General features: G+C 40.6%; 1 protein-coding gene across 3 annotated transcripts; it reads left to right on the plus strand.

Moving 5' to 3' along the window:
• Window positions 1-43: 43 nt before the first annotated feature.
• On the plus strand, window positions 44-11,446 carry ndufaf6 (NADH:ubiquinone oxidoreductase complex assembly factor 6). 3 transcript variants are annotated; one of them, XM_038994397.1, is made up of 10 exons: window positions 44-223; window positions 328-447; window positions 795-898; window positions 2,816-2,938; window positions 3,278-3,334; window positions 3,426-3,528; window positions 6,061-6,194; window positions 8,489-8,590; window positions 9,835-9,891; window positions 10,849-11,446. In XM_038994397.1, the coding sequence occupies exons 3-10, from the start codon at window positions 878-880 to the stop codon at window positions 10,975-10,977; spliced, it is 726 nt and encodes a 241-aa protein (XP_038850325.1). In that variant the 5' UTR covers window positions 44-223; window positions 328-447; window positions 795-877; the 3' UTR covers window positions 10,978-11,446. The 3 variants fall into 3 exon arrangements, with proteins under 3 accessions (XP_038850325.1, XP_038850323.1, XP_038850324.1); XM_038994395.1 differs by lacking the exon at window positions 44-223 and having other exon boundaries at window positions 235-447; window positions 795-894; XM_038994396.1 differs by lacking the exons at window positions 44-223; window positions 8,489-8,590 and having other exon boundaries at window positions 235-447; window positions 795-894.
• Window positions 11,447-12,233: the final 787 nt, after the last annotated feature.

The following is a 12,233-nucleotide window of genomic DNA, read 5'->3' on the forward strand; positions in this document are numbered from 1 at the left end:
CATGATGTTCTGTTTACTTTGCCTGCAGCAAACGTCCACTATAAATGACACTGAAATGCACAGTTGTAGCTGCCACATATTGTTCGCTAAAATAGCAAAGTTAACCAATAATTAACTAACTTGAGACAAATACTTTACCTAAAACGAGTGTTCTGTATTTAAAAAGACAACATAAAGCGGAACACAAATTAAATAGGGAGGAAGACTTTTGTTGCGACACAAGGTAAGGGTGAAAGTTGAAGGGTATGTTGTCAACATGGCATCTGGCATTAGTGCAAAGCATGGATTATTAACCACAAAATGTTCGGTGTTTCACTCACTCCAAAGAAAGATATTGCCACACGCTATTTGCATTCAACGACCTACAGAAGTGAAATGTCTACGAGCTTCAACAAACTCTACTATAGAGTCGCAGCACAACGAAAAATACTGTATCGATATTGTGAGGTAAGCAAGCTAACTTGCTAGCTAGCTAAATATGGCTCCAAATGGTATGACTTGCAAGCATCTTTCTATGCACACATTGCATGGGCCCTCTGTGACTGGCTACATTGTCTCTCTGTGACTGGCTACATTGTCCAAATTTTCCTCATTGAAATGCTTTGAAGAGAATTGGAATTTCAGTTTATATACTGAATTGAAATGGAATTGACCCCAACCCTGGCTAGTTGTTTGTTTTTGTTACATGTGTTACTGCATCCAATGTTTTCATTGCGAAGAAGTTAGTCCACCACTAGCATTACACTTGACTTGTTTCGATTAACTTGCCTGTGTTCACTGCCTTGTTTCCCCAGGTCTCGGGACTATGACGGTTTTGTGTCCTCCCTGCTTCTCCCTGAGGATGCCCGGCGCTCCTCACTGGCCCTGAGGGCCTTCAATGTCGAGCTGGCTCAGGCAGGTATTCCAGCAAGTTCAGTACTGAGTGCCTTCAGAAAGTATTCATACCCCTTGACTTGTTCCACATTTTGTGTTACAGCCTGAATTCAAAATGGAATATATATATATATATATATTTTTTTTTTAAATCACCCATCTTAACACAATACTTCATAATGACAAAGTGAGAGAAAAAAATTCAAATGTATTTAAAATTAAATACAGAAATATCTCGTTTATATAAGTATTCACACCCCTGAGTCAATACTTTGTAGAAGCACCTTTGGCAGCGACTACAACTCAGTCTTTCTGGTTAAGTCTCTAAGAGCTTTGAACACCTGGATTGTGCAACATTGGCCATTATAATTTTCAAAATTCTTCAAGCTCTGTCAAATTGGTTGTTGATGATTGATAGATAACCTCTTTCAGGTCTTGCTATACATTTTAAAGCAGATTTAAGTCAAAACTGTAACTCGGACACTCAGTAACATTCACTGTCTTCTTGGTAAGCAACTCAAGTGTAGATTTGGCCTTGTTTTAGGTTATGGTCCTGCTGAAAGGTGAATTTGTCTTCCAGTGTCTGTTGGAAAGCAGACTGAACCAGGTTTTCCTTTAGGATGTTGCCTGTGCTTAGCTCTATTTTATTTTTTATCCCCAAAAACTCCCTATTCCTGGCCGATGATAAGCAAACCCATAACATGACGCAGCCACCACCATGCTTGAAAATATGAAGAGTGGAACTCAGTGACATGTTGTGTTGGATATGCCCCAAACATAACACTTTTTATTCAGGACATAAAGGTCATATCTTTGCCACATTTTTTGCAGTTTTACTTTAGTGCCTTATTGCAAACAGGATGCCTGTTTTGGAATATATTTATTCTGTACAGGCTTCCTCCTTTTCACTCTTGTCAATTAGGTTAGTATTGTGGAGTAACTACAATGTTGTTGATCTATCCTCCATTTTCACAGCCATTAAACTCTGTAATGGTTTTAGTCATCATTGGCCTCATGGTGAAATCCCTGAGCGGTTTACTTCCTCTCCGGCAACTGAGTTAGGAATGACGCCTGTATCTTTGTAGTGACTGGGTGTATTGATACACTATCCAAAGTGTAATTAATAACTTCACCATGCTCAAAGGGATTTTCAATGTCTGCTTTTTTTATTTTAGCCATCTACCAATAGGTGCCCTTCTTTGCGAGGCATTGGAAAACCTCCCCAGTCTTTGTGGTTGAATCTGTGTTTGAAATTCACTGCTCGACTAAGGAACCTTACAATGATCTGTATGTGTGGGGTACAGAGATGAGGTAATCATTCAAAAATCATGTTAAACACTATTGCACACACAGTGAGTCCATGCAGCATATTATGTGACTTGTTTATTACATTTTTAATCCTGAACTTATTTTGGCTTGCCATAACAAATGGGTTGAATGCTTATTGACTCAATACATTTCAGCTTTTAATTTTGTATTAATTTGTAAACATTTAGAAAAACATAATTCCACTTTGACATTATGTGGTATTGTGTGTAGGCCAGTGACCAAAAAAACTCTATTTAATCAATTTTAAATTCAAGCTGTAACACAAAATGTGTAAAGAGTTGAGGGGTGTGAATACTTTCTGAAGGCGCTGTATGAATATATATACATATATTGGAAATTATGATACTCTAATCCTCAATGGGGTGGTCATATGTCCAATACATGTCCAGAGCTAAGTGTTGATGTTCAGGCATCCTGCTATTGAAGGTAATGCTGTTATGTCTAGAATAATACATCAACCTATAGACCTAGATATGAACATGGATAACAGTGAGTGAATGGTCTAGTAAAGCAATACATTTTTCGTGCAACTCTATATGCCTAACAGTTTAAACTCATTCAATTAAGTCTTCTGAAAGGGATTGAGAACCCTCGTTTTTTGTTTCTCTCCAAGGTGAAGGACTCTGTTTCCCAGAAGACTATAGGTCTGATGCGGATGCAGTTCTGGAAGACTACAGTGGAGGAGATCTACAGGGACGACCCCCCAGTGCAGCCCGTCAGTGCAGAACTATGGAGGGTCTGTCTGGAGTAGACGTCTTCTGTTTTCATTTTCAGTGCTGGATTTGCAACTGTGGCTATTACAGTCGACTGTATATCGTTTGGACTTTGCATATAGCCTGGTTTCTTCCTAGGTTCTGGCCTTTCTAGGGAGTTTTTCCTAGCCACCGTGCTTCTACACCTGCATTGCTTGCTGTTTGGGGTTTTAGGCTGGGTTTCTGTACAGCACTTTGAGATATCAGCTGATGTAAGAAGGGCTTTATAAATACATTTGATTTGATGCATAGCATTAAACATAGCTTTTCCAATGCATTCGATGTGTACTGTTTTAAACATCTTCAAACGTCTCCTTTTGCAGGCGGTGAAGAAACACTACCTGACAAAGAGGTGGATGCTTAGGATAATCTCTGAGAGAGTAAGCAAATGTTGCATTTTAGGTCATGGATTTGTGTGGATTCAATTCTAGTTCTGTTTCATTTATTTGATATGTCTACTGTTGCCAACAGGAGAAAGACATGGAAGACAGAGCTTATAGAAACCTCCAGGAGTTGGAGGCCTATTCAGACAATACCCAGTCCTCACTACTGTACCTTCTTCTGGAGAGTTTAGGTAAGCAGGTTTATGTGTGTTTTGTGCTTGACTCCACTGACTGAAGAGAGTGTACAGCATGTGCATTGTTCTGTTCCCGAGGGGGGGGGGGCATCGAATTTATAGTCACAATTAACTTCACAGTGTTCAAGTACCTCTTTAGAAATGATGAGAATCGTGCTTGCCAATGCAACACATTGACTAAAATGAGAAAGATGAGAATTGCAGCCACCGAATGGAACATTGCCAGGAACTTTAATTGTGCCTTGTCTAATGATACCATGTCTTCCATGGCATTACAGAGCGCTCTATGCATAATTGCACATTGAAAATGCCATCAGAATGAATCAATATAGCCACTGATCTCCTGTAGATTTTTGTTGAAAGGCTGGACAACAGAAATTACCCATAATTTCCACTCTACATGAAATGAATGACTATGACTCTGCTCCTTCCCTATCTGGAAGAACCCTGACAGGAACAGTCACATTATACTGTGGATGTACGGTGCATTCGGAAAGTTTTCAGACCCCTTGACTTTTTCCACATGTTACTTTACAGCCTTATTTTAAAATGCATTAAATAAAAATGTTCCTCCTCAATCTAAACACACATAATGACAAAGCGAAAACTTCCATATTTCTAAAACAAATAAATAAACAGATACCGTATTTACATAAGTATTCAGACTCTTTGTCATGAGAGGTGAAATTGAGTTCAGGTGCATCCTGTTTCCATTGATCATCCTTGAGATGTTTCTACACAACTTGATTGGAGTCCACCTGTCGTAAATTCAATTGATTGGACATGATTTGGAAAGGCAGACACCTGTCTATATAAGGTCCCACAGTTGACAATGCATGTCAGAGCAAAATTGTCCCTGGAGCTCCGAGACAGGATTGTGACAAGGCACAGATATGGGGAACGGTACCTAACATTTCTGCAGCATTGAAAGTCCCCAAGAACACAGTGGCCTCCATCATTCTTAAATGGAAGAAGTTTGGAACCACCGAGACTCTTCCTAGAGCTGGCCGCCCGGCCAAACTGAGCAATCAGGGAAAAGGGCCTTGGTCAGGGAGGTGACCAAGAACCCCGTGGTCACTCAGAGAGCTCTAGAGTTCCTCTGTGGAGATGGGAGAACCTTCCAGAAGGACAACCATTTCTACAGCACTCCACCAATCGGGCCTTTATGGTAGAGTGGCCAGACGGAAGCCACTCCTCAGAAGGAACATGACAGCCCGCTTGGAGTTTGCCAGAAGGCACCTGAAGACTCTCAGACCATGAGAAACAAGATTCTCTGTTCTGATGAAACTAAGATTGAACTCTTTGGTCTGAATGCCAAGCGTCACGTCTGGAGGAAACCTGGACACCATCCCTACGGGGATGTTTTTCAGTGTCAAGGACTGGGATACTAGTCAGGATCGAGGGGAAGATGAATGGAGCAAAGTGCAGAGAAATCCTTGATGAAGACCTGCTCCAGAGCACTCAGCACCTCAGACTGGGGTGATGGTTCACCTTCCAACAGGACAATGACCTCAAGCACACAGCCAAGACAACGCAGGAGTGGCTTCGGGACAAGTCTCCAAATGTCCTTGAGTGACCCGGCTAGAGCCTGGACTTGAACCCGATCGAACATCTCTGGAGAGACCGGAAAAGAGCTGTGCAGCGACGCCCTGACAGAGCTTGAGAGGATCTGCAGAGAGGAATGGGAGAAACTTCCCAAATATAGGTGTGCCAAGCTTGTAGTGTTATACCCAAATAGACTCAAGGCTGTAATCGCTGCCAAATGTTCTTCAACAAAGTACTGAGTAAAGGGTCTGAATACTTATGAAATATTACATTTACATCAAACATTTCTGAAAACCTTTATTTTCTTTATCAGTATGGGATATTGTGTGTAGATTGAGGAAAAAACAACAATTTAATCAATTTTAGAATAAGGCTGTAACATAACAAAATGTGGCAAATCAAGGGGTCTGTATACTTTCCCGAATGCCCTGTATACAAAATAATGATTACTTATGCAGATTGTTTTATGACTTGAGAGGGAGACTTAGAAGCAGGTCAATCTGTATTTACTTGCGTGATTAATTAAGTGGCATTTCTGAATCTCAAGTACCTGCGTTTCTGTCAATCATTCGCATGTTCTTTTGTGGAATGTCATTATTTTGCCCCCCTCTGCAAAGGAACCTGTCACACTTGTTCCAGTCTAATTGACTAGAAGAGACATCTGACTCAAAGCCTTAACCTATTTCAAGTACTGGGCACTCAGCATGAAAGCATTTCCCAGTTATTAATATCAAAGTGTGTGCGCTTAATTGTTGTGATAAATAATGTATACAAGAGAACAGTGTCTGCTTAAGGTTTTAGCATGGTTCTAGTCAATCAAAAACAGTAACTAGGTTTCTGAAGTAAACTAGAAGACATTCTTCTTGTACCTAGACAAAGTGTATTTAATACAATACTTTATTTGTTTTAAAAGGGGTGCTATGTTTTAACTGTAGTTATTTTCTGCCTTCCCTGATTCCCTTTGTGTGTGGTGTTTTTGTCCAGGTGTGAAAGATGTCCATGCTGATCATGCTGCCAGCCACATTGGTAAGGCCCAGGGGATCGTGATGTGCCTAAGAGCCACGCCTTACAACAGCAGCAGACGCAAAGTCTACCTACCTATGGACATCTGCATGCTGGTGAGTGACCATATCTGCAGAAGAGGTATCAAAATGATGACTTTCCTGCTGGTGACGTTTTGTACAGATGGATGCCATACTGCCATTCCAGAGAGATATATATATATCTAACGCACACACACAGGCCTTTATGTCACATGATATTCCAGCTAGACCGGTTTGGCATTATCAACACAGTGAGGGAGTGTGTCACTACTCCAAATGCAGTATGCCAGAGGCACAGTTATAATGAAACCCTATGACAAATGCACTGGCTGTAGTTACAAGTCAAATTCACAGCTTTGTCTGATCCATCTGTCAACAAGGCCTCTGAGCCACAGCTGAAGTGACAGGGGACTGTGTGCAGCTGGTTTATGATGTGACATCAGGAGATGTTTTTACCCCTACTAGTCCAGTGTGTGTGACATTAGTGACCTCGTCAGGTTTATGGAGGCCTCTGTTACACCCCTGAACAAGGGGCGAAAGAATCACAATTGTGATACGGAATGTTTACTCATTGAACTTTTAGTGCAATCATTTTACATAAGTAACACATTTTACAGAATAACAGATCTACAGGAAATAGATCGTTTTGTAGGGTACAAGGCTTATTCAAGTCACAACAGTATACACTGTACATCACTGAAACAAATACTATTTTCAATATAACTGTCAAGCACAAAGCTTTAACTCAATAAACCATAACTCAATTTATCAACAGGCAATAAAGTGTTTGAAAAACCATTACACAAATAACGCCGCAAAATATCTTATTAACAACGCACCTGTTCATTCACAATCGACATAAAATGGCAGCTACGTAGCAGTACCTAGCAGTACGAAGCTAGCTGCAACTGAGCACGGATCATATTACTCTCTGCAAACTTAACTAACTTCCTCAATATGTTACTACGACACACCATAAACACTCTTGACATGTTAGCAAGTTATTACATTTAAATTACTCTTTTTAATCATCAATAACGTACCTGAACAAGGGGAGAAAGAATCACAATTGTGATACGGAATGTTTACTCATTGAACTTTTAGTGCAATGAGAAAAAGACCGCGAATTCTCCGTGAACTTGAGTGGAGACCAGAGCAATCGATCTCAGGCTCATAGATTAAGAGCATTTAGTAGATCACAGATTAACACTTTTACCCACGACAACATAAAGTAATCAACATAACGTTTACACATTCCTCTCACAATTCGTACCCTTTGTATGCTTGACGGATTTTAACACAATTATATAAATGTTATCAATCTATCAACTAATACTGAGTGCATGATCTTCTTAACCTTAGATGTTTTAAGATCCTCACATACTATGAATTTACTAATACTGTTTAATGTATAACAGGCTATTAGTATTTCCTTTAACCTGTCACACCTCCAGGTCATTTGCCTAGCACTATTGTTTTGACACCTGGGGGCACTATTGTAACATCATAAAGGTCTAGTCCTGAGCTCAACTGAAGCTCCACCCCCCACATTAAAGCTTGCTAAAGCCTGGTGGGTTTTCTCCACTGTGTCATTAAGGGACAGTGAGTGCTTTGCAATTTCCCAGTTATTTTCATCCGGTCATAAGTTCATTGCTCTGGTCGTAAGCGGAAGGGACTGTTGGTGTCCAGGGGTTTAACTACTGCAGCCTCTGTCTGTGGTGATGTTACATTTATACAGGCTTTGGCATTGGACCCTCTGTATGTTTGTTTTGTTGTTGCTCCCATTGCTTGACAACAGCTTCTAGCCTAGCTAATAACTTGCAATACCAAGCTTCATTGCATTCAAATAGTATTGAAGTTCCCTGACTTGATTGTTTAGTTTGTCAAGCTAACGTGTGTAGCAGCATGTCTACAGACACCGACTGCCTTGTGTTTTTGGGCAATACAAATCTCTTTGTTCTCATATTATTGTTAAACTATATCAAACTAAACTCCTTATTTGTGGAATAAGATTCAGATTACCCTTTTTATATATATTGTTTGCTGTCAAACTATCCGACTTCTACTCAGTTTCTAAACAACTTCTGTCTATCAGGGGGCTGATGGCCACAGTGCCGTAAACAGACCTCAGGGCAGCCTGAGGCCATAATAACAGTTTAAAGGAGAGAGAACTGAGATCTGACAATTGCTATACATGCCGTGAATAATGGAGATAATTATCGAGAGCTTCACTTTATTCGCCCCATTTAGAGGCCATATGCTCTCAGCATGAACAATTGGTTTGCTCGGCTAGATTAGTGGTTTGAAGGAACAAATCTCTCCTGTGTGAATAAGTGGTGTGAACAAAGGTTGGTGTGTGTCACCACCAGCACAGAGCCTCCCAGGAGGACTTCATCCGAGGAAGCCGGGAACAGAATGTGAGAGACGTGGTATATGACATTGCCAGCCAAGCCCACGTACACCTACAACACGTACGTACCCTCATGACATCAGGACAGTGTTCCTCCAATGTTATTTGATGGGCTGTTCTTGCCGAACAGATTTACTGCTTGGCTGAAAAACCCAGTCTTCAATAAGATTTGATTCAATTACATTTTTCATCCAGTCCTGATGAAAAAAAATTAAAAAATGGAGGGCTCTGACAGTGTGTTCTCATGTGGGATCAGTCGTTTTCTCTCATGGTTACTACAATGCGTTTTTTACCTGTACGACACATACACTACCGTTCAAAAGTTTGGGGTCACTTAGAAATGTCCTTGTTTTTGAAAGAAAAGCACTTTTTTTTTGTCCATTAAAATAACATCAAATTGATCAGAAATACAGTGTAGACATTGTTAATGTTGTAAATGACTATTGTAGCTGGAAACGGCAGATTTTTTATGGAATATCTACATAGGCGTACAGAGGCCCATTATCAGCAACCATCACTCCTGTGTTCCAATGGCACGTTGTGTTAGCTAATCCAAGTTTATCATTTTAAAAGGCTAATTGATCATTAGAAAACCCTTTTGCAATTATGTTAGCACAGCTGAAAACTGTTGCTGATTTAAAGAAGCAATAAAACTGGCCTTCTTTAGACTAGTTGAGTATCTGGATCATCAGCATTTGTGGGTTCGATTACAGGCTCAAAATGGCCAGAAACAAAGGACTTTCTTCTGAAACTAGTCAGTCTATTCTTGTTCTGAGAAATGAAGGCTATTCCATGGGAGAAATTGCCAAGAAACTGAAGATCTCGTACAACGCTGTGAATGCCAAATGTCTGCAAGGCTGTAATTGCTGCAAATCGAGAATTCTTTGAAAACAAATTTTGAAGGACACAATTTATTATTTCAATGGAAAAATCATTATTTATAACCTTGTCAATGTCTTGACTATATTTCCTATTCATTTTGCAACTAATTTCAAGTCTGTTTTCCATGAAAACAAGGATATTTCTAAGTGACCCCAAACTTTTGAACGGTAGTGTACATAATCAATTAACGTTGATGATACTTGTAACTTTGTTTTATTGTGAGCTTCAAGTTAATTAAGGCTTGTTTGTACACAAAAGGGATTGAAAAGAGAAGCAGTCCGAAATTAAGTAGCTACTGGTGTTTTGTATATGCGCGTCATTGATTTTTGCATGTCTACAGACCTCCATTTGTTATAAAACAAATTATAGCTTAATTAGCCTGTGTTGGTCATTTTACTCAGTTTGAACCTTTTGTCTCCACAGGCCAGATCATTTAGCAAGAACATACCATCTTCCGCTTTCCCTGCCTTCCTCCAAACGGTGGGTTGTTGTTGTTATTATTATAAGAATGATTAGCATTTATTGGGTTAGGTTGTGGTCACTGTGACTGACGTAACATCATGAAAAGGGTCATATTTACAAAAACGTTGACCGAAGACAAGACTCATGAACTGATCTATGGGGCTTCTTTAGTCCTGGCACCAGGGAAGAGACCAGGTCTGTGTGTTAGTTTCACTTCAAGTTCTCTTATCATTTGTTTTTTCCCTATTAATCCTCCAATCAGGTTAATCTGAACCTAGGTAAGGAGGAGCAGCATCTGTTGAACAGTCCTTTCTCCTCCTCAACCACCTTCCAATATCCTGACATGGCTGTCTTGCCTATCCCTCCCTCCCATCACAGCACGCTCCCCATCATTTGGCCAGACAGACCTTTTTAATGCTCCAATTTAATCGCACCAGACAGACCACCAAGGGACTGCATTATGGGCTCTTACTACTGGCACTCTCAAAAGCAGTCTGATTCCCCACAGAGAAGAGGCATGAAAGAGAGCAATAAAGGAAGGGCAGAACATATTAACCAGAGCCTTGAGAATGAGGCCAAGGTGAAGAATTTGAGGTAGACAAATGCCCCGCATCGTGTGTTTTATGTTTTGAAGGGTGGATGGTCACAATGCTTGAGTGCTCCAACCAGCAGGGGCATGATGGTAATTAGAGAAAGAGAGAACATTAATCCACTCAGTTCTGTGTTCCTCTCCATCCAGGACAATTTCCACAAATATGATGTTCTATTGCTGCCGGTGCTATAACTATGTTAATCCGTTCTGACGCCTAAAAGGCTCCTTCCTCTCAGCTGCTGAGTCATATGTTTTATGCCGGGCTGACTTTGTGCGTCTAGGGCAAAGAGGAAGCACTTTCTTCAGCTCAGATAATGCTCACGCTAGCTACCACATGTAGAGTATAAGGACTGCTGTTTCCCTCTTTCTGGCTGCTGTTCTAGGTGGTGCTGGAGGACTACCTTCAAAGGGTGCAGCGTGTAGACTTTGATGTGTTCCATCCCAGCCTACAGAAAAGAAACCCACTGATCCCCATCCAGCTTTATATTCGCTCCTGGAAGAAGACCTATTGACCTGTATGGTGGGACCTTATCGTTTGCCCTATTGTAATTTATACCAGGTTTAAACATCCGATTTCCCAAAGTCCCGCTCTCGTATGTTGGATTCTAAGTAGACCAATCTACAACAGTGGATTTCAAGAGACTCCTCCATCTATGATGTCAGCACTCCCCAGAAAAGGATTCTGATCTAAAACATGCCTCTGCTTTCTAAACCAGTTCACCTGTGTTATTCCCTGTTGTAGACTAGACAGCTGAGGACCACAGACATAGATTATTGTAAAGCAATAACTACAGTACTGGAGACTGAACTGATGCCCTGATATATTGAATATTTTCAGTAATAAATCGTGTAGCCATGTTGGTCTGTGTTTTCGCCCCTTTTTAAAGCTCTTAAATAAAGATGTTACAACCATAATAACAGTACTTAAGTCACAATGACATAATGATGACATTTAAATAAAATCTAGAGCTTTTTACGTGACTTAAGTGTGATTATCACTGTCATATTTGTGGAACAGGCTGTATACATTCACAACATAGCTTTTTACCAGCACAAAATGATATGGTACTGTTGCTCCTGACAACCGTTTACAGCTAAAGTAGGATGCAAGTGTGTAATTAGCATAGTGCTTAGTTTACCAGAGAATTTCCGCCTCCAGTTGATCGTTTTGATCTGGACCAGATGCCAGGTTGTGGAGTTAAAAAGAAAAGGGCCGTTTTGAATGGTTTATGTACTTTTAGGTTTTATTCTTCAAAAGCAGGAAACTCTATAAGGCTTCACCTTAAAGAATGTCACAGAGAGGGCCAGGTCATTCACCCAGGGTAGTTTTATTATTTATGATAAATGATGTATTTTCCTCCCTGTTGTGAATCATTACAGTCAGTGTATTCCAGACCCTGCTAATGACCTCTTCAGACTAGGCTACCCAAGCCCTTCTGCCCTTAACAGAAGGGAAAGTCCTCCCATCACACTTTTTCTGCCTGGTCTCAATGATGGAGAGCTCTTGCCTTCCAGTGATTCATTGGGTTCTATGTTCCCAAGCCACCCTCTGTGCTACTTCTGTCCCCTTAAGGCTGTTTCTCATACATGCAAATCCCTGTGGCCATTCGTTAGATCGATGTTTCATCCTACCATGGCAATCTTGATGCAGTCAATGGACTACTGATAAAATGAAGTTGAAGCAATCCAGTGAAGTCCTGGACAAGTGCCATGTTTTGATGAGAAGGGCCTTGTACTTCCAAAGGGAGAGACAGCGAGAGGGAGAAAG

Source organism: Salvelinus namaycush, chromosome 5 (assembly GCF_016432855.1).
Source record: "Salvelinus namaycush isolate Seneca chromosome 5, SaNama_1.0, whole genome shotgun sequence".
Lineage (NCBI taxonomy): Eukaryota > Metazoa > Chordata > Actinopteri > Salmoniformes > Salmonidae > Salvelinus > Salvelinus namaycush.

Excerpts from the sequence above, each read along its gene's own strand:
- ndufaf6 (XM_038994395.1), top strand. The coding sequence starts at position 257 with ATGGCATCTGGCATTAGTGCAAAGCATGGATTATTAACCACAAAATGT. Across the intron at positions 6,195-8,488 it reads CTATGGACATCTGCATGCTG|CACAGAGCCTCCCAGGAGGA; the intron begins GTGAGTGACCAT and ends TGTCACCACCAG. Across the intron at positions 8,591-9,834 it reads CCCACGTACACCTACAACAC|GCCAGATCATTTAGCAAGAA; the intron begins GTACGTACCCTC and ends TTGTCTCCACAG.